At 35.7% G+C, this 22,598-nt stretch overlaps 1 protein-coding gene across 1 annotated transcript in view; it reads right to left on the reverse strand.

The window, feature by feature from the left end:
- Positions 1–6,295: 6,295 nt before the first annotated feature.
- LOC308641731 (uncharacterized protein) overlaps positions 6,296–22,598 on the reverse strand; it is a gene marked incomplete at both ends in the record, with an annotated part of 47,349 nt that continues 31,046 nt past the window's right edge. Inside the window, 3 exons of the mRNA XM_081280344.1 lie at positions 6,296–7,247; positions 12,341–12,402; positions 18,001–18,977. Of these exons, the coding sequence (XP_081136470.1) occupies positions 6,296–7,247; positions 12,341–12,402; positions 18,001–18,977 (1,991 nt within the window). The remainder of the gene's footprint in view (positions 7,248–12,340; positions 12,403–18,000; positions 18,978–22,598) is intronic.

Genomic DNA, 22,598 nt, shown 5'->3' on the forward strand with positions numbered 1-22,598 from the left:
GCTTAACAGAGTACTTAAAGCAGGAATCTGTATTGCTTCTTCCATACTAATGACCATTTTCTTCTACTACCACAACAGAATTCAGAACCACATAATTAATAGCCAATACTATGGCATGATAGAAATAAGAGGATATAAGATACGAATTTCATGTTCAAAAAGGATTCTTTTCTCACACTATATACACACTGATTTAAGTACCTTACTGATTTAAGTTTTCTTACATTTGAAAAAGGCTAACTAGTGAATTGTACTATTTACATGGCATATAAATCTCACAGGTTGTTTTTAATGGACAAAATAAAATGATGGAAGGAAAAACTCCTAGTGTTCTAAAAGTATTTAGAAAGTAAATAGTAATTGCTAATATTTATTTGTCTTTTAATTTTTCCTAAGATTACTTACCATTCAAAATGCAAGGAGCTATTCAAAGATTATTTTTCAAAGACTTAAAATGAGCTACAGTTAATCTTGACCACGCTGGGTTTATTTATTCAGATCATCTTTCTTTTACCTTACATTGTTTTTGAGATGAAAAAGAAGTAGAACTCTCACAAACCAGCAACTCTCCCTGTCATTCTTATTCCTCAACCTTTTTCTCATTTAAGTTTATCTCCCTTGAGGGACACAGAATTAGTATTCCTAAAGGTTCAGGTACACATGGGTCAGGGTTGACTTAAGACAAGGGGAATTTTGCTGATGTGTTTCTAGTCTATCTCCTAATTGCACATTTTATTGACTTTGCTTGTTATAACAGCACTTGGGGGGAATTCTTCAGGAAACTCATCCAACAGCTCCCAGTTGGTACCTGAGGATGAAGAGCCCCCTTTCTTCCTCTACAACTTCCATGCCTTTTTCATGATCTTAACTTAAAATAGTTTAACATTGCTTCTTAAATGATCACGAATAAGAACCTTGGCAGATGACTTTGACCTTTTCTTCTCTACTTCCCATATTATTGACTCACCCACAAGGAAATAAGAGTTGAGAACATGTCTCCTCCTGCTCAAGAATCCAGTGAGAGGGAGTCGTCAATGAAGAGTAATTTTACAGCAAATCAATCAATGCCCAAACATCATTCCCAGCTGAACAAACCAGGTGTCATGGGCTTTGCAGCAGTAATTGACTTTAATGATGTCATTGCTAAATGAGTTTTGCAAGAGGTAATTCTCCATCATGACTGGAAATCATTTGAGTCTGCAAAAGTCTTTTTTAAATTAATGATTTCCTTCATATTGTGTTAAGGAAACAATTGGCCTGTTTGATAATAAAAACTGTAATATCATAAAGACTGAAGAAGAAAATAATCCTTGCCACTTATAGTTATGTAAGTTACACAAGCCCTTTAAGTCTCTTTTTATCATGTCTATAAAATATAGTAGTACTACTATTGGGAGATTATGTGTTCCTGAGGTTGAACTGTATGGGTTTGAATCTCAACTCTGTCATGGAATATCTCTTAAGTATTTGGTAACATTGTTTAGCCTCTCAATCATTCTGTTTCCTCATCTGTGAAACCGGAATGGTGAAAGAAAGGAAATTAATGCATCATATTATTTTTAGGACATATTCTCAATAGAATCCTATTCCTCTACTGAAAAGAATGAAATCGGGTCATTTGCAACAAGACAGATGGAACTAGAGATCATTATATTAAGGGAAATAAACCAGGCACAGGAACATGGTAACACATGATCTCATGTGGAATCTGAAAAGATTGGTCTCATACAAGATGAGAGTACAATGGCGGTTACCAGTGGCTAGGGAGAATAACAGGGAGGGAGGATTGGGAAAACATTGATTAATGAGTAGAAAAATCAAGAAGTTCTGGCATGCTGTTGCACAGTATGATACCAATAGATGACAATAATGTATTATGTGTTTCAAAAACCTGAGGAAAGTGTTTTGAAAGCTTTCAACTTAAAGAAATGACAAATGGTAGGGCACAGTGGTGCACACCTATAATCTCAGAGGCTCAGGAGGCTGAAGCAGGAGGATCGAAAGTTCAAAGATAGCCTCAGCAAAAGTGAGGCACTAAGCAATTCAGTGAGACACTGTCTCTAACGAAAATACAATATAGGGCTGGGGATGTGGCCCAGTGGTTGAGTACCCCTGAGTTCAATCCTAGGTACCACCTCCCAAAAAAAGAAGTGACAAATGTTTGAGGAGGTAAATATATTAAGATTTTAAACATTATGCAGTGTATCCATGTATAGAAACAAAACACGGTACACAATAATGCATACAATTTTTTTTATGCTTTCAATAATTAAAAATAAATAAAATAACATTAATTTTAAAATGACTTAGGTCAATATTTATCAATAGTAAAATAATTACCTATCATTTTAATATTATTATATAATGTTTCAAATGTGTAATATAATTATATAACAAGTCACTATTATTCCTTATAAGTATATGTTAAAGATTTAATAGTAATAAAATGAAGTAATTTTCAACTTTGAGGACATGTTTCCCTAATTAAATAAAAATCACAAAATTATAGAGGTCTTTCACGTCTTTTTGTTAGATGGATTTCAAAGTATTTTATTCTTTTGCTACTATTGTGAATGGGATAGTTTTACTAATTTCTTTTTCAGCAGATTCATCATCAGAGTTTAAGAACACAATTGGTTTATGAATGTTGATTTTGTATCCTCCTACTTTGCTGAATTCATTTGTGAGTTCTAGAAATTTTCTGGTGGTGATTTTTTGGGGGAGGGTCTTCTAAATATAGGATCATGTCATCAGCAAAGAGATAATTTGAGCTCTTGTTTTCCTATTGGTATCCCTTTAATTTCCTTATCTTGCCTAATTGCTTGGCTAGAGTTTCAAGGACTATGCTTAATAAGAGTGGTGAAAGTGGACATCCCTGACTTGTTCCTATTTTTAAAAGGAATGCTTTCAGTTGTTCTCCATTGAAAAGAATGTTGGCCTTGGCTTTGCCTATTGTGAAAGTTAACACACAATAAGAGGGAGGTGTAAAAAAAAATCACAAAATTAACCACAGCATTGAACACACAGGCAGCCTACTCAAATTCTCATTGTAATAAAAAAAGTGTGTAAGTTACTCTGTTTCACAATGTAAGTATAAAACAAAACAGAAAACTCAATTTTAGTTATGCAAAATCCCAGACTATCAACACAAGAAAATAGGACTCCAAAACTCTCCACTTCATAATAAAAAAGCAAAAGATGTTGAACATTTTCTAACAAATAACAACTCTAGCACCAGGCAATATATATACAGTATATAAGATTTTGAAAATAAAGCATAGGTTTAATTCCTTCTGATAAAGAATAAAAAGAAATTACCTTCATCATAATAAAAAGAAATTACCTTCATCATAGTAAAAAGAAATTATCTTCATAGTTGTCTAGGCTTTCTGCCTGACAGTTCTTTAAAACTCAAATGGGCCAGGCACAGTGAACAAGCCTGTAATCCCCACAGCTTGGAAGTCTGAGTCAGGAGGATCGAAAACTCAAGGCAAGCTTCAGCAATTTAGTGTGGTTCTAAGAAACTTAGCAAGACCCTGTCTCAAATTAAAAACTAAAAAGGGCTGAGGTTGTGACTCAGTGGTTAAAGATGAAAAAACTGTACTTTAGAGTTGGTAAATATGTTTCAAAATTAACAATTTTGAAGATACAGGTGTTGAGCTGATGGGAAAATAAATTGTAAAAAATAGGATACAGGTATCCCTCTGCCATGGAAAGAAATTATGAACAAGGAATAGTATTTTTAAACAGGTCTGAGAGAAAAAAAAAAGCACCTTGTAATCTATAATTTTTTTTTTTTTTGTACTGGAGATTGAACCCAAAGGCACTTAACCAGTCAGCACATCCCCATCCCCAGCCCTTTTATTTTTTTCAGAAGTTTCCCTACGTTGCTTAAGGTGCCACTAAGTTCCAGAGGCTGGCTTTGAACTTGCCATCCTCATACTTCAGCCTCCTGAGCCACTGGGATTTATAAACATGACCATGCCTGGCCAACTTATAATTCTAATCTAATAAATTTTTCCTTCATAATTGAAGAAAACAAAGATGTTGAAATGAGCAAAATCATAGTAAAAAAAATATTAAATGAAGTTTTTCAGACTGAAACAAAATAATACCAGCTATGAATCTGTATCTGTTCTAAGGACCACAAAGTATTTCATGAATTAAATTGTATTGGCAATTTTCTCATTTAGTAATTTATTTACATGCAAATCATGATGTGCCCATAAGATGAAATGGAAGGAGAAATACAGTATTATTCAAAAATAAATATAAATAATGTGGATGGACCTCAATAGAATCCTGCTGAGTGAAAGAAGAAAGACCACAAAATAGAAAAGCATGTACTTCATGAATACATTTATTTAAAGTTCTAGATACAAACTAATCTGTATAGCCAAACTTTCCCTGTTTGAGACTGGCTGAGGGTATCTGGAAAGAAGTACAAAAGTACAACAGAAATCCATGAGGGTGGTGGATATGCTCATTATCTTGATTATGATGATGAGTTCATGGGCGTATAGATATGTCTAATTTATTAAATTGTATACTATAAATATGGGTAATTTACTCTATGTCAGTATCTCAATAAAGTTGTTAAAATGAAATGCCAATAAAGTAGACATGCATCAAGTATGAGATCATGAAGGAGGGTTCCTTGACCCAAGAGAAGAAAGTGTGATAGGAAGATTACAAACGGTATCTTCAGTGCATTGATATTATATTGTTTGTGTGTGTATGTGTGTGTGGAGGGGGACACATATGTGTGTGTGAATAGGGTTTGTTCAGGCATGAATATAGAAGACTGTTAAAGGAGGAAGAATGTGAATACTACAGGCCGACTTACAGTCAAACTTAAAGTCAGAGGTAAGAAACTGATTATATCATGGAGCACTTCAACTATTTTTGTATTTCTGGAGTACAAATCTATGTCAGAATAAGTTGAGAGATAAGATCTGATCAAGGAGGTCTGTATATTTCATGCATAAGTATTTCATTTTGCTGGTCTTTCATCAAAACTTACACTTCAATGAAGTGTCTCTTAAAATCCCCCTGATCCACCCGCTGTTATCTCACCATAAAATAAACTCTCTGTCACAAAATCACCTTTGATAACTAGATAATTATATGTTTACAAAACTTTTATCCCCTAATAATTTAAACCTTTCACACTGAGGAAGCAGCATTCTATTCTGCTTTCTTTATACTTTGAATAGAAATTGGCCCAGTATTTTTGAATAAACATATTTCTAATGAATGAATGTTTTAAGAGGGAAATCAAATTTTGGCAATATATTTATTTTCTAGTTTCCATCATACCATCCCAAATAACATTATAATATAATCTGATCCAAAGTATTAATTCTTAAGTGAAACACTTCCTTGACATGTTAGTAGTTATGTTCTTATACAGACTAATTCCATTTTAGAGAACATAGCTGAAAGTTCAGTCCAAGAAGAAAGAGACTATGAAAAAGTGAGGAAATCATTTTCTCTAACTCTGACTTATCAGAATCTAGCCAATGCTTATAAAAATGGTCTTCTGAGATTTCTACTTGACTTAGTCTTTAATCCTATCCCCCAAATTAAGTGTACCATTGACTGGTACAGAGGAGTCATTCAAGAGTTATAGCATCTTTTAGTAGTTTGTGAAAACACAGAATTTTCCATGTATCTGTTAGGAAATAAGGAGCAATGATTTGAGAATACGGGGATTTCTGTCTATCTTTCATGTTTCAGCGCTTAAGGATGTACATTATTGTAAGACTTGCAATAAATGAAAGTTTTTCCTTTAAATATATTTGTGATTTTGTTCCGTTTAATATTCCAGTATAATCTACATCTATAGTTATGCAAACAAGAAGGAAAAAAACATTTTTATTACAGATATGTGCCAAATTTTATTAAAGTACAACCAAATGAGATCTTCTTATAAGATTTTAGAGGTTTTGCTGGAACAGATTTGAGATGTTAATAAATCCTACTCTAGTAAACTGCCCACTTTCAGATGTCAGTGTATTCACTTAATAGTCTACCAGTTTATCCTATGACTACTGAGAATTTTAAGGATAAGGTTGACTTTTATAGAATGAGAAATATGGTTTTTTCATTGAACGGTTTTGGTTCTTATAGCTGGGGAAATAGTAATACCCCATTGGACTTAAGTTAGTGTTTTTAAATAATGAATCGACTGATGAATCAAATGGAAAGAACACAATTTCTGCCTCCTTGAGAAGTTTATATCTAGACTTTGTTTAGAATTCAGGAATCATCAAAAGTATTTTATGTCTGTGAGTCAGAGCTTTCTGGGGTGGAGCATCTTTAGAATGTAGACCCGGATCTCTTTGGTTTTGACACTGTAGACAATTGGGTTGAGCACTGGAGGCATAAGAAAGTGAAGATAAGACAGAAGCATGTACACCTGAACTGGTAGTTTCTTTTTTCCAAAGCGATGGATCATGGACAGGCTAACCAATGGGGTATAAAATAGAAGTACAGAACAGATGTGGGAAATGCAGGTGTTAAAAGCTTTGAGCCGCTCAGCATTGGAGGCAATGCCCAATACTGTCTTCAGGATCAGCACATAGGACAGAAGAATGAGCACAGCATCCATCCCCAGAGTGGAGAGCATGACGAAGAGCCCAAAGCCACTGTTGACAAGGGTGCTGGAACAGGACAACCTTAGGACATCTGGATGAACACAGTAAGAGTGAGACAAAGCACTCACAGGCTGGAACGTCAGTCTGTCCAGGAGCAAAGGCAGGGGCAGATGGAGGGTCACACTGCGGGTCACAACAGCCAGCCCAATGGCCCAGATGCGCTTGGTTGTGAGAATGGTGGCATAGCGTAAAGGTTCTCGGATAGCCACGCAGCGATCAAAAGCCATGGCCAGCAGAATAGCTGACTCAATGACTGAGAAAGTGTGAATGCAAAAGAGTTGCATAAAACAGGGTGTAGCTCCTATCCTCCTGCGGCCCAGGAGAAAGACAGCTACCATCGAGGGCAGTGTCGAAGCTGAGAGGCCCAGGTCAGCCATTGACAGCATGGAGAGGAAAAGGTACATGGGTGTATGGAGGCGGGGCACAGACTTGACAATGTGCATTATGGTGATGTTACCCAGCACTGAAAGAACATAGATGGAGCAGACAGGAATAGCTGTCCAGTAGTGAGCCTTCTCCAGTCCGGGGAGATCCATCAATATGAAGAAAAAGCTGCTGACATTGCTATTTTTAGTAATCGCCATAATTCTGGGAAGGAATCAGCCAGGAAAATTGTAAAAGAAAAAAAAAAGCTGGGTTTTATTTGTTCTTTTTTCCACAGCATTTACCTAGTGTACAGCACAAAATGCCCTTCGTTCTTGCCCTCAGGTTAATATTGCCCTTTGTCTTCTCACAGTACTGAACTTCATTTCTTTAGAGGTTTTGACTGTCAAAAAGTGCTGATGCTCTTCTTAATGGTTTGTCCTATTTTTTCAATACCATATTTGGGTTATTAATAATAAGTAATGATATATAAATAATAAATAATAATAAAATTCCTTCCTCATCTTGAAGATATTTAAAAGCTTGAAAGTTAAGTATAATTTCATGTTGAAAAACATAGATCCCACATTTATGAGCTATATTATTTTCAGTACCAGAATATAGGTAGGTTTCTAAACAAACCAAGAAAAGGGACTTGTGTTTCATAGGTGCTTGGGAATTGAGTATAAATTGTAAGTGATTAATATAGTCTCTGAATCCTTGTTATTATTGGATACATATTTTATTCTGAAAGGCACTGAGGTTATCACAAATACCAAGTATGGCAGGAAGATATGAGGAATGGTTTGGGATATATATATATATATATATATATATATATATATATATACACACACACACTTGATTCAAATTTTTTCTCAATCTTTCTGTGTGGTACACTATTTTTTCAAGTATTATTTTTAGTTGTAGTTACCTAATACCTTTTACTTTATTTATTTTTATGTGGTGTTGAGGATTGAACCCAGCACCTAGCATGTGCTAGGCAAGCGCTCTACTGCTGAGCCACCACCCCAGCCCCTGTATGGTACACTCTTAAAGTACTGGGATAGTTGTAATAGATGAATGAAGGGTAAAAGGTAAAGATTAGATTACAAATACTTTTGTAGTGATAAACAAAATATATTTTCAATGTCATCACACATTTACTGAGCTCCTGAAATGTCATAATGTAAGTAACAACGGAAGACAGTATGTAAATCTTATATTTGAAAGTCCAAAACCCAGCACTCAACATAGAACAAATACATAAATTAGCTTGAGTGAAAGACCGATAAGTGGTCTTAACTGGGAATCTACATCCTGCTGTCCATACTTATCTTTTTCAAAATGATCCTGAGTTCTGACAAGGACATGTATTAAAGAAAGGAATAAAGTGTGAAAATTAGATTACATATAGCTCAAAGAAAACCTTGGTCATTTATAAAAATTCCACATTGAATTGTGACTCCCTTCTCAACATCTGAGGAAAAATCTCCTTACTAATAAAGATTTCACCACCTTGGGATGTCCATTATGTGACATCTATGAGAAACTCTTCATTATCTCCCAATTGTTTGCTGCTGATCAATTCTAATGTTGCCCCAATAAAGTTATGAAGAATATCTATAATCCCTATTCCATATGTTAGCTATTGGTCTAAGAAACCAGAGTAGGAATTCTGGAAGATGAGAAAAGTTGTCAAAATTGAAACAAGTGTCTACACTGAACTGTAAACAAGTTTTGGCATTTATTATAGGACAAATCATAGATAAAGAAAAAATCATAATCACCCATAAAGAAGATAAGAAACAGAGGCAAGCCTATCATGTTTGAGAAAGGAGAAGTAATAGAAAAGAACTCAGTTTTTGTGAATAAACCTTTAGAGGGAGTCAGGGAGGTTGGATATTAGGAGTCATCTTCGATGCTGTGAGAAAAGCTTTGAATATTGGCCACAGAAGAAGAGATGGGCCATTGATAAGTTTTGTTATTTATTCCTCTGCCTCTGTCAGGTTTACCAGTAAACTGTTAACTACAATGTATTTTTAGAAGCTTGGAAAACACTTCCTTCTACCTTAAAAACGTTTGCCAGTAAACTGAAATTTTCAAAAATGTTGAAAGCTTGCTATTGTATTCATGAAAAAAAAATGAAGCATTTGCTATTTAGCAGTTCTGGGAGAAATTTTAAAAATGGATTTGACTTACATAGCAAACAGTTTCCTGAAGCATGGCAAGAGTAGAAAAGTCCAGCCTGGTGGGACAGCTGGAATCTCAGTGACTGGGGAGGCTGAAACAGACAGATTGCAAGTTTGAGGCTAGCTTGAGCAACATAGTGTGACCCTGTCTCAAAATAAAAAATAGAAAGGGTTGGACATGTCACTCTGTGGCAAAGCACTGCCGGATTTAATCTCTAGTGCCAATTAATATATATATATATATATATATATATATATATATATATATATATATGCAATTTATTAGAGGACAAAGTCCAAAGGTCAGGCTTAACATATGTGGCAAGCTATCAAACAGAGAAATCAAATATCAAATGAGAAATCTCTATTTTGGCTTTACCTTTTAAGAATACAAGAAAGAGCACCCACCACTCCCACACTCATAAGCTTAGATGCAGGGTATTGGTTCACCCCACAATATGAGTCAGTTCAGGGATAGGTCTTAAGCTATGCAAAACACCTAGTCATATGTCAAATGCAAGATTTCATCTGCCCGGTGGAAAAGGCTCCCCAAAATATGCTAGTAAGTGGGAAGAAGGAGGGGTACTAGAGATGCAGAGAGTAACCTGAGATGGGAGAGCAGGAAAAGAAATGAGCAGACGCTGTATTTTATGAATGGTAGTAATTAATTTCTTCAACATAATTTAGTGCCTATCACATCTGGACTCTAGAGGAGCAGGGATGCATGTAAAGGCATTTTTTGATAGAGCAAAGTTATCAGAACAATAGGATTTCACCTGTGTTAGTTTTAAAAATTGAGAGACAGGTATTCTAGCTGGGATGCTGAATGTTTAAGAACTTCACATACACAGTTAAGCAGAGGCTGCAAGCAAGCATTTACCTGAGCATTTCTTCCAGTATTTTCCATTTCCATGTGGAAGGACAGGGAGTAATTATTCTTCCCACATGAATTTTTGGCAAGATAATTTCAGTCACAAAGAGAGCAGTGAAAATGTTTTCTTTTTTATTTGAACTTGGGTAGAGAAAAACTCATGAACAAAATGTTGTATTTTTCAAGTTCACTTGTTCCACTTCTGCTAAACTAACGTTGTAGCATTCCTAAGGGGAAAAGCATCTCAGAAAGCACACATTCAATTGTGATATTTGAGTAATTAAGGACATCCACCTATCTGCAGTGCCTTTTGAGTATGATGAAGAAGTGTTCTGAGCCCTCACTTGGGAATGAGTGCCTAGTTATTAACTATGTTAAATCATCCCAGCCTGCTTTCTTTTCTGATAAGATAAGCCACCTGGATACTTCTTTTAATCTCGTTGTCTTAAAATGATTCTTGTAGGCTTAATGGTTGTCTTTTAATCTTTAGTAAGGAGAAGCAATATAACTTTGACATTGATCTACACATGGAGATGAAAGATGGCTTATAAAATGTTCAGCTTTCCTCACACATAAATGTTAAAATGCAGAATTAACAAAGAATGAAAGGCATAAAATCTTTAGACAAAGCCAGATTTTGTAGGGCAAACTGGATAATAATTATTCATTTCATTTTTAACCATCTCATCATCATGAACTCTGAGTGAATGTCTTTTTTAAACAGTGACTGCAATTTTAATACTGTGCAACTTCTATGAATTTTTGTTTTTTAAAAAATGTGAGACATAGTGCTATATAGCCTGCATTCTAGGCAGTTGGAATTTATTGTAAACTCCATAAAGTTGCATAAACTCTTCAGAGAGTAAAGGCAGTTATTCTGATTTTCAGAGTGAATCTTACAGCCTAAGATAAATGCTGTTTCTTCTGATATAAACTCTCCTTCTAACTCCCTGTCTTGGAAGTCTCATTGTTGAGTATTTGGTGTTGCTTCTGTTACAAGGTTCTATGAGGATTAATAAACGTGTCTATTTTTTTATTTCTACCTTCATCTTTTCTTCCTTTTTTTCTTTTTTTAAAAATTTCTCCTTTTCTTTTCTTTCCTATATCAGCTATTTGTCAATTTCCAATGTAAATTATGCATAAATCTATTTTGACTTACATTTGGTCTTAAACTCCTAGAGCAGTAGCAAGTGATGTCTGGGCCAGAGAAGAAGTATCAGAGGTTGTTTCCCCAAACTAGAATTTATATTATAAGGAGAGTATAAATTCTGTATGCTTCCAACAAGTGCCCTTTCTGCCTCAGAGATTCTCATATATAATTTGGAATCATATTTGGGCTAACTTATGATTTCCTTTGATTTTCGTTTTTGGTACACCTGTGACACAATCTGAGCTAACCTGTCCTAAAGTGTTTCTGTCACTTACCAGACTCCAAGGAAAGGAAATAAGCTCTGTTAATGGTGGTGCAGCTGGGGCCTCATGAGGCTCCCTGCCTTGATGTAATGCTGAGTGACAAGCTTATAAATCCCCGGTCTGGCCCTCCCTGGAGCCCCCGGCCAATCCCTGTAGTACAGGCTTTCAGAGCAACAAATGGACATGAGCCAGACAGAGCTGGCTATTGCCATCATTGTGGGTCTTTACTAGTTTTCGAGAATAATACATTACATAACCTTGGAACACACAACCAGTTGCACTTCAAGCTTCCTTTCTTCTGTTCCCAGTCTAAGACTATCTCAGCTCCTTAGAGAAAGAAGTCATTCCATCAACCTTAGCTCTGCTGGCCCAAGAAATATCTTACACCATGTTTAGAACTTCACACATACAGGTCCTTTATATCCTCTAAACAAAGCACTCCTCTCTTCCTAATCCAGTAGAGTTTTGTTGTTGTTGTTTTTAATTATGATACATGTGGGTCAGAATGGAATATTCACCACACTATGATTTTTTCTTTTCTTCTCTTTTTTTTTTTTTTGGTACTGGGGATTGAACTCAGGGACCTTGAACACTGAGCCACATCCTCAACCCAATTTTGTATTTTATTTAGAGACAGGGTTTCACTGATTTGCTTAGTGCCTTCCCATCTCTGAGGCTGGCTTTCAACTTGTGATCCTCCTGCTTCAGCCTCCTGATCAGCTGGAATTACAGGCATGCCCACCATGCCCAGCCCATCACACTATGTCTATGAATGAAAATATTAATAAATGGTCTCTGATCTGAAATAATTTCTTATTAATTTTTCTTGGCATACAGCTTACTTTTCACTGGTATTCTCCCTTCTTTTCACACAACCTTCTTCAAGGTAAGCTCTTACATTTTTCTGAGGAATGTGGTTGTGGAGATTAAAAGGACTTGTTAGGAACGTATGGAATGAGAGTGGATTTTGTTTTAAAGTTGAGGAGAGTATGATAGGAGGGGCCAGTTTTGCTTGCAGTAGGTGTGGAGCTAGAGAAGAACTGCTGGGAAATTGAGGTAGAGACTGTGTAAAAAATGGGGCACATGAGCCATCTCAAGTTGGCCATAGCACACACTGATTTGGTGATTTTCTAAACGGATTCCCCAACTCATTGTAAAAGAGTATTCATGGCTAGTATTTAATATTGCAAAGGAAACTGTGTTGTATCAGCAAGATAAAAAGTATACACAGGAAAAGTTTAGCCAGGTGCAGGTGTTCCACCATTTACTCTTTTCTGAAAATGTCATTTGAACTGTGATGAGAGATATCTCTGTCTATGGAAGTTGTTTCAAAGCCCAGAATTCTTAAAGGGAGCTGGTTACATAAGCACATATCTGTTAGGTGACCTGCATGTGAAGACCCCATTCTAGGCAACAGTTGCACACAATAAACTTTATGGGTACTGTACACATGCTACTAACCTGGTTTATCCTAAGATACTGCTTTGGGTATGAACAATTACATCATCACTCCACAACTACTTTAGTATTCTGGAGAATTAGTGCTCAGAGTTTGGTCAAAGGACATTGAGCAAAATGACAGGTTTTCAGGAATATATCATGCCCTCACTGAATATGTATTAGTAATGTATTCATTCATTCAGCTTGTGTGTAAAATGACTAGTTTTAGTGTGGCTTAAGAATCATTATGATCCCAGATAATAAAAATATTCTTATTGAATACTCATATGTAACATACTTTAAATATACTAAAATAAGGAGCAGACAAACAACAAATTCAGAAGAGGTTTTTATAGATGTTACATAATGGACTTCCCAAGATGGTGAAATCTTTATTAGTAAGGAGATTTTTCCTCAGATGTTGAGAAGGGAGATCATCATTCAATGTCAGTTTTCTCTTGCCTTTATTTAAATAACAATAGCAGGAAAACAAACTACTTTGAGGATACAAACTTTTTTTAAAATTCACAGTAAATTTAATTTGCCTCCAAGACCTTACGAAATCAAGGGTAAAGTAGATATTTAGTACATGAACATCACTTCAAACATACACATGATACAAAAATCAGTTATCTTACCCTGTGCAAGATGGATTTTAAGACTCAAATTTTTTTGACCAAAATATGTAGAACATATAAAACCTTGGAAGAAATAATGAGACTAGTTCTTTATTTCAAATTTTAATTTACTGAAAATTTTTATTATTCCATGTATATTTATTCAAAGTTTAAGATAGAAATAGTTTTATATAGTTCATCCAAATGTAATATTCCATATGATTCAGAAGAGTCAATAGGTAAGTAGAGCCTTTTGAACATTTGGAGGACCAGTAAGTGCTTTGTTTCACAGAACATTCCCCCTTTATGAAACTAATCTCATAAAATAATCTTGGAAAATAAAATTATTGGTTACACTTTTGGCTGCTGTTTTGTACATTCTGTGTGACACCTAAATTTAAAAATAAAGCATTTGGGCATTATGCTATTGGGTATAAATAGACCCTGTCATCCTGTTGATGGTAATGATATTAAATAAAATAGTGGTGATCATAATATAGATGATTACTTGGGAAAATTTACACTCTGCCAAGAGAGTCACTTGGGATTTCCTTTTTTTTTTTCTGTGACCTATATTGCAATGTAATATTCCTTTACTTTTATTAAAGCAAAAATGCTTTGAGTATTTTTTTCTGAAGTAAAAATTTCCAAAGAAAAGTTAGTTAATCAATAGAGGAGTCCATTGATAAACAGTAAACAGAACAGTTATGATAAATAGACATATAATGAGGAAAATTATTTAAAGTGTAGCACATAGGATTATCAAAACTAATTTATAATATGCATAGATTGAAAATGGTACATAATTGCATACATATTTTAAGCATATTGGTAACTTCATAATTATTAGAGATGTGTTAAATGTAGCAACATATCATTATACTGAATTAAGCCTAAAACACATGTCCTTTTACAGTGCCATCAGAGCCATTTAATTTGGAAGAGGACAGAATATTTTCTGCATGATGTCTACCTTACATGTAAGAGAGATTAGTTATGGTTTAAGTAATTCAGTAATCATTGTCGATTCTTTTGGACCAAATAATTTTTTATTGGATAATTGCAAATTTTAAGAGTTTTCTCTAAGACCAGGTCAAGGATGCAGCTATGATTCTTCTTTATGGAAAAGTGTTTTTGTCAGATTTTTTGCTACTGTGAAAAAAAAAAAGACTTAACAAGAACAATCAAAGGAGGAAAAGTTTATTTGGGGTTCATGTCTTAAGAAGTCTCAGTCCAGAGATGATCGACTGCATAGCTCTGGGCCTGAGGTGAGGCAGAACATGATAGAAGAAGAATGTGGTAGAGGAAAGTGACTCAGAACATCGCACAAGGAAGCAGACAGAGAATTCTGCTGAACAAGGATAAAATATATACCCTAAAGACTCGTCTCCAGGGACCCACCTTCTCCAGCCACAGACTACCTCCCTGTAGTTGCCACCAAATTAACCCTTATCGGAGGATTACTGCACTGATTAGTGTTAAACCTCTTGCAACCCAATGATTTCATCTCTAAAGATTCTTGCAGTATTTTACACATGAGCTTTTGGGTGACACTTAATATCTAAACCATAACCTTTTTCCCTGGGTCCCAAAATATCATGCTTAACTCACAATGCAAAATAAATTTAGTCCATTTCCAAAAGCCCTCATAGTTTTAGCAGTTTTAGCATTATCAAAAGTTCTAGTCCAAAGTATTCTCTGAGACTCAAGGCAAATCCCAAGTGACTCTTTCAGCATAAGTCCCTGTAAAAATCAAAAGTAAGTTACATACGTGCAATATATAAAGGTACAGAGTGAAAATTTCCATTCCGAAAGCAATACATTTGGACATAAAAAGAAGAGATGGGACCAAAGTAAGTCTAAAATCCAGCTGGGCCATCAAGCACTGTAGCTCCACATTTAGCATCTAGGGCACATGGCATCATGATATTCTCTTCAAAGGGTAGCTCTGCCCCTGTGGCTTAACTGGAGGCAGTACACATAGCTTGTTTATGATTTCTTTCTGCAGCTTTCCTCAGCAGATGCTCCACGATACTGACATTTCATAATCTCAAGGTTCTCATCTGCCGCTTTGGCTTCCTCCTCACATGTCCAGCTCTTTCAGGGGCTGCCTAAAGAGACTCTAACCCTGCTGTACTTTGCCTGACCCCTTTTGAAATCTTGGTGGAAGCCTCCCTGATTTCCTAACTCCAGCATCCTGCATTCCTGCAAAACCAGCACCACATGGTTGACACCAGGGGCTGCTGCCATCTTGAGCAGTAGTCAAGCCTTTAGGAACCCTGGCTGCAGCAACCTCTGAGTGTGTGGGAGACTGAGCAGGGTGAAAAAACTTCCTAGGCTGCTCTGTGCAAGCAGGGTGCCCCACAGATCCCTTCTCAAAATAATTTTTTACTTTTACTCTCTTGAGCCTGAGATGGGTATGGTCTTGCCAATACCTCAAGCCATCTTTCTTATTTTCTCTGGGCAAAGTCTTTAGTATTGCTTGAGTTGAGGTAGTATGTTTAACAACTTCAACTTCCTAAGTGTAAGGTCCTTGCTTAGCATCTGGGTGCCCATCTTAAGTGACAGCTGCCATTTTAAGGAAAAGGCCCTTCCCCACCCAAGGGCCTTTCTGAGAAAGGCTCACCACTCCCTCATTCCAACCCCAGCCTTAATCACCCACATTGGGACCGCCCAGCTGTAATCCCTGAGCCACCCTCATAAAAGTCGTGAACCCAAAGCCTCTTTGTCTATGGAGAAATGGCCTTTATTTGTCAGCTCAGACAAATAAACTCTCTTGTGTATCTCTGCCTGGTCTCCGTGTTTCATTTCTTGCTCGCCCGTCTCTCAGTTCCTTACTTTCCTTTCACTAAGCCCCCATTTTACTCCCACATTTCAAGTGCAAATTTTTCAGATCTCTCTACTCTGCTTTGTGCTCCTGAATATCACAATAAATTTGGCTAAAAGCTTCCAGCAATATTCATGCCACCACCTAAGTGTGTGCTGCCTAGAAATTTCTTCCAGCAGATTAATAAGTCAATTGCCTTCAAATTCAGCCTCATAGAAAGTCTCAGGACATGGGCTCAATGAGGAAAACTTCTTATTCAGAAGGTAATAAGAATGACCTCCAGTCCAATTTCCAATAGAGTCTTTCTCCTCTGAAAGCTCATAAGCCCACTCTTTTCTATCCACAGTAAAATTGGCATTCTGATCTGAACTCCCACCAGAATTGCTCATTAAGCTCCGTTTACAACATTCTAAAGCTTTTCCAGCTTGCACCTCTAAACTTCCAAAAGTCCTCTCACATATTCCAAAAAGCTCCAAAAGTTTATAAACCACATGGTTAGATTAGTCACAGCAATGACCCCACTTCTCAGTACTAATTTCTGTTTTAGTCAGCTTTTTTGCTGCTATGACCGAAAGACCTGACAAGAACAATCAGAAGAGGAAGGTTAGTCTCAGTCCTTAGAGGCCAACTCCATTCCTCAGGGCCTGAGGCCAGGCAGAACATCATGGTGAAAGAGTGTGGTGAAGAAGAGTGGCTCAGAACATCCCATGAGGAAGCAGAGAAGGAGAGAGCTCTTTCAACAATGACAAAGTGTATATCCCAAAGGCACACTTCTGGGAACCCACCTCCTCCAGCCACACTCTACCTGCCTATAGTTCCTACCGTATTAATCCCCATCAGAGGATTACTATACTGAGTAGGTTAAACCTCTTATAACACAGATCATTTCATCTCTAAACCTTCTTGCCTTGTCTCACACATGAACTTTTGGGGGACACCTAATATCTAAGCCTTAACAACAACAACAAAAAAGATACAGGTGGGAAAATTATCATCAGGCTTTATGAGAACTTTAGAAATTAGTCTTCTGTCCTCTGAGTTCCAGTGTCTGCCATACCAACAACTACACCATTTTATTAATTGGATTTTCATAAGAAAACTTTCAAGAATTAATTATCCCAACTTTTTTTTTTCATCTAACCAGACTAGGAAATCTCTTATATGCTACTCACCATAGCTATTCAAATCTATGCTGCTCTATAAGAAGTCACAAATAATTTCACTGCAAGAATTGTGGAAAGGAAATAAAGACCAGCTTCATGTAGATATAATCTATACAAATGTTGAATTTAAAAGATGAATCAACATAATCTAATGAAGACCTTCTCTTCCAGAAAGCATAAGATACAGACATGTCATGAGATTAAAAAAAAAAAAACCGAGATAAAAAGCAATTGCAAAAAGGAGATTTAAATGATGAATTTAAACAGTATGAAAAGGATGAAAGAGAAAATCATACCTTGTTCAGTTTGTAAAAATACAATTACTGGTATCTTTAATATCTTTGTCTCCATATCTACATAGAAATAAATTTTTAAAAAGTATCAGAAAAAAAGAGTTGGATTGCCAGTCATTTAGTACTATATTCATTTACCAAGTTTTATGTTATAAATATGACTTCGGGTTTTTCTGAGGTTTTTTTAGTGAAGAATTTCAGAATTTTATCTTGCATCTGCTTGGTTTTCACCACATACACAATGGGGTTCATCACAGGGGGAATGAGGAAGTGCATGTTGGCCATGGTCACATAGATGTGGGATGGAAGGCTTGGGCCAAAGCGGTGCAGCATAGACAGGCAGATCATGGGTGTGAAGAAGAGGCTCACAGCACACAGGTGGGAGATGCAGGTGTTGAGAGCCTTGAGGCGGCCACTGTGAGATGCAATGTGCAACACAGTGTTCAGAATCAACACATAAGAAAGGACAATGAGGAGAAAATCAAGTCCCATAGTAGAGAGTACCACAAACAGTCCAAAGATGCTATTGATCCTAGTATCAGAGCAGGACAGCTTTATGATGTCAGGATGCAGGCAGTAGGAGTGAGAAAGTATGTTGGAGTGACAGAAGCACAGCCTCCTCAAGAGCAGGGGGAGAGGCACTTGCACACTCAAGGTTCGCACAACAATAGCCAAACCTATCTTGGCAATGACGCTATTGGTAAGAGTGGAGGAATAATGCAATGGGTGAGAAATGGCCACATATCGGTCAAAGGCCATTGCCAGAATAATGGCTGACTCAAAATCCTGGAAGGTGTGAATAAAGAACATCTGGGTGAAGCAAACAGAAAAGGTCAGCTCTCGAGCATCCATCCAGAAGATCCTCAGCATGGTGGGAAAGGTGAAGAAGGACAGGCCCAGATCAGAGAAAGCTAACATGGCCAGGAAGGTATACATAGGCACGTGGAGGGTCTCCTCCTGCCAAATAATTGTCATGATGCTCACATTGCCCGTCAAGGTAATAAGGAACATGGCACAAAACGGTATGGAGATCCAGATGTGCACAGACTCTAGCCCTGGGAGGCCTGTGACCAGGAAGGTGGAGAAGGCAGAGTTGGTGCCATTAACAGGAAGCAAGATGCCAGGGCTGCATGCCTTTTCTAAAATTGAATGTGTTTTCCCAGAGACAAGTGTTAAAATTTGATTTGAACCTTTAATATACTACTCATCATGTTTCTCATTCTAAACTGACAATGATGGGTGTATAATATGAGATTAAATGTTTTTTTTAATTGTATAGCATCTGACCTTCTAGACTATGAACAAGACCTTCCTGATTCAACTCTCCAGATAGTGTGAGTTGAAAAAAAATTAATAGTTGAAATCTTGACATTTATTCCACCCAAGTCACTTAATTAAAATAGTAATGCTTGAAAATGAAAGTTCTAAAATAAATAAAGTACTTTAAATAGTGTATTCCCCACTTATCCATGGTTTTAGTCTCCTCAGTTTTAGATATTTATGGGCAACTATGGTCAGATGAAAAATTCCATAAATAATTCATAAGTTTAAAATTATACTCCATCCTGAGTAGCATTATGAAATCTCATGCCATCTTGATTCACTTCACTCATCACAACTTGAACATGAATAGTCCCTTTGTTTGGCATATTCACACTGCACAAGCTACCTGATGGCCAGTTACTTAGTAAGTTTCAGATCATTTGTCACTGAATGACCATGCTAAGTTGAAATAACCCTCATTTTACTTAGTGCCCCAGAGTGCAAGAGTAGTGATGCTGGAAATTTTGCTATGTTGATGAGAAGCTATAAGTGGTCCCTTTAAGTGACATGTTGGAATTTCTTTAATAGTTGCTAAGATTTAGGATTAACACAAACAAAAAACTTCTCTGTGCAAAATTGTGAAGAGGAAAAAGTAAATTTCTGCTAGTTTTGTTTTCACACTTAGAATCCCAGAATTTATGACCACAGTCCATGATAAGTACGTAGTTAAAATGAAAAAAGTATTAAATTTATCATAGTTATTTCTCTATAAAAAACAAACATGTTTCAGCACTAACTAGGAATCTTTGAATGTACCTGCCACAGGTAAGTGGGGAAGACTGCAGTGAACTTGTTTTTAAAAACCCATCCAAATTTATTCTTATTATGGTGTTTTCACTAGTGTTACTAAAAGTTTGTTTCTTGTCCCAATGCCAATCCAAGAAAGAGGACGCAATTTTGAGAAAAAGGAAAAAGAAATTTTATTGCTTTGCTAACAAAGGAGAAATATAGGGGACTCCTGTCCCAGAGGCTATGATTCTGCTCATCAGGGTAAACAGAAGGCTTTTAAAGAAACTTCAAGGGTTGCATTCCAGGTGTGCTCTGGTAAAGGATCCCAGTTTACTCTCTCTAGATTTAGTTATTCATGGTCAACCATGGTCAGATGGAAAATTCCAGAAATAATTCATAAGTTTAAAATTACACTTCATCCTTAGTAGCATTATGAAATCTCATGTCATTTTGATCTACCTTGTTCACCACAACTTGAACATGAATAGTCTCTTTGTTTGGCATATTCACACTGCAAGAGCTACCTGCTGGCCAGTTACAATGACAGTTAAAGTTACTGTCTCCCTAATCTTGTTAGGGAGGGGGAGAGGAGAGAAGAGAGAAAAAAAAAAAAAAGTCCTTTAAAAAATAAGCCTTAGAGCAAAGAGGGCTATATTCAAACAGTGAAGTTGACCACTGTTATACTAGTAGGTCATGATCAGGACATTTCTTAGTGCCTTGGTTAATAATGATGCAAAGTAGACAATTCTATCTAAACTGTAGTCTATGGACATGTTTAATATGCCATGTTTTCTTCATGTGATAAGTATAGAAATGAAAATAAGCATATAAAAACTTTTGTCAACTTGATATAATACTCCTGAACTTCTTTAATGTAATAATAATAATAATAATAATAATTGCTATTCATGTAAGATAATTCAGTTTTTATATTTTAGATATATTTTTGATTTTTTATAAAAATAATTCTTGTTATTTTTAAAATTTTATAGGCTGGGGATATAGCTTAGTTGGTAGCATGCTTGCTTTGCATGCATAAGGCTCTGGGTTCATCCCCAACTTCACAAAACAAACAAAAACAAGCAACAACAACAAAAACTTACTATTTTATAGAAATAAAATTTAAATAACCCTGCAACACATAGTTTATAGATAGAAAATTTAAATAACCCTCTAACACACAGTTTATTCATTATCAAATGTAAATATATTTTTTTAAAAAATTGAAAATGTAACAAATAAAACTTTTTAAAATAAGAAAATATTAAATATTGAATAAATTCTTAATTTAAAAATTTATGTTCAGGGACTCTATTATAGAACTCTTTTTTTTAGTTTTTAATTAATAAGATCTAGGTACATTTTTAAAAATTACTTTTTAGCATTGTATATATGTATATGTGTATATTAACAAATATTTAATTTTGGATAATTAAATATTATTTAGTATTGATTTTATTGATTTAATTCAATAAAAGTATAGGTTATTTCTTCATCCACATATTCAATAAACATTAATTATTTTCTCTATCTGCCCAGTATAAATCATGTTTATTAACATAGTTTGTATCCCCACTTATCCATGGTTTTACTTTCCCCAGGTTAGTTATTCATGTTCAACTGTGGTCTGAAAATAGTAGATGGGAAATTCCAGAAAAAATTTATAAGTTTACAATTACACTCCATTCTGAGTACTATTTTTGATATAATTAGCTGCTTTTATTAAAGACATGAGAAACCTGTCCATTATCCCACTATAATATACATGAGAGATAAGGTCATTTTCAAACTCTATGTTATCAAGATAAAATCAGCTTTGGACACAATGGCTCTCCTTTGCATAGAGAGCAAAGCAGGTAGTTTTTCTGAGCCCACCTCTCACCACATTCTGTATTTATGATAGTAGGTATTACATACTTGATCTTCATGTGTATAGGCAGTCATCCTTACAAACACCAAGCCAGCCCTACAAATATGTACCTGTAGTAATATCCCACTTGCTCATCTCTCCTCAGTCATTAATGACAGTCCTTTGTTAGCAGGACTTTTCAAAGGTATACAAAACCCTATTCTCAGATGGGGTATATAGACCCTAGTTGGTGGTGACCTGATCATTTCCTAGCTACTCCCATTCAAATCCCACCTTAGTTTAATCTTTCAACAGGGGAAATTTTTAGAGAAAGACTATAATAATAATAATAATAATAGAAATATTTCCTTTAAAACTCCTGCCTTTCCCTAGTATCAAGGAAGACTAGAATCTTAATGATCCTATCCACTTGTTTATACTTTCACCTGGCACGTTATTGAACATTTCAAAATCTTAATCTTGTCAATTTGGAAGAGACTTTCAGAAAAAATAAAAAAGGATTAGCAGTTTTATACATGACCTTTAAGACGTAAGGAAATAGCTATTATTCACAGAAGCTTTGTTAGCATTTTTTCCCCTAATATTGAAATTTGCTATAAGGACACAAAAGGTGAGAAGGGGTCTAGAAGGTCCAGTTCCATTGATAAGAGAACATCCTGCTTAGTCCAAATCACTGTCTTCCATTGTTAAGGGATTTGTGTCAAGTGTATTTTTAATGTCTTTTCTTATCCATGAGTTTTTAAGCATTTTTAGAATCTATACTTTTTCATCACAAGGGTATTTGCAAGAATGAAGTTACCTTATATCCAGTGTTTTCACAGGCAAAGGCAGCTCTGTT

Source organism: Spermophilus citellus (assembly GCF_964194105.1).
Source record: "Spermophilus citellus genome assembly, chromosome: 2".
Taxonomy (NCBI): Eukaryota; Metazoa; Chordata; class Mammalia; order Rodentia; family Sciuridae; genus Spermophilus; species Spermophilus citellus.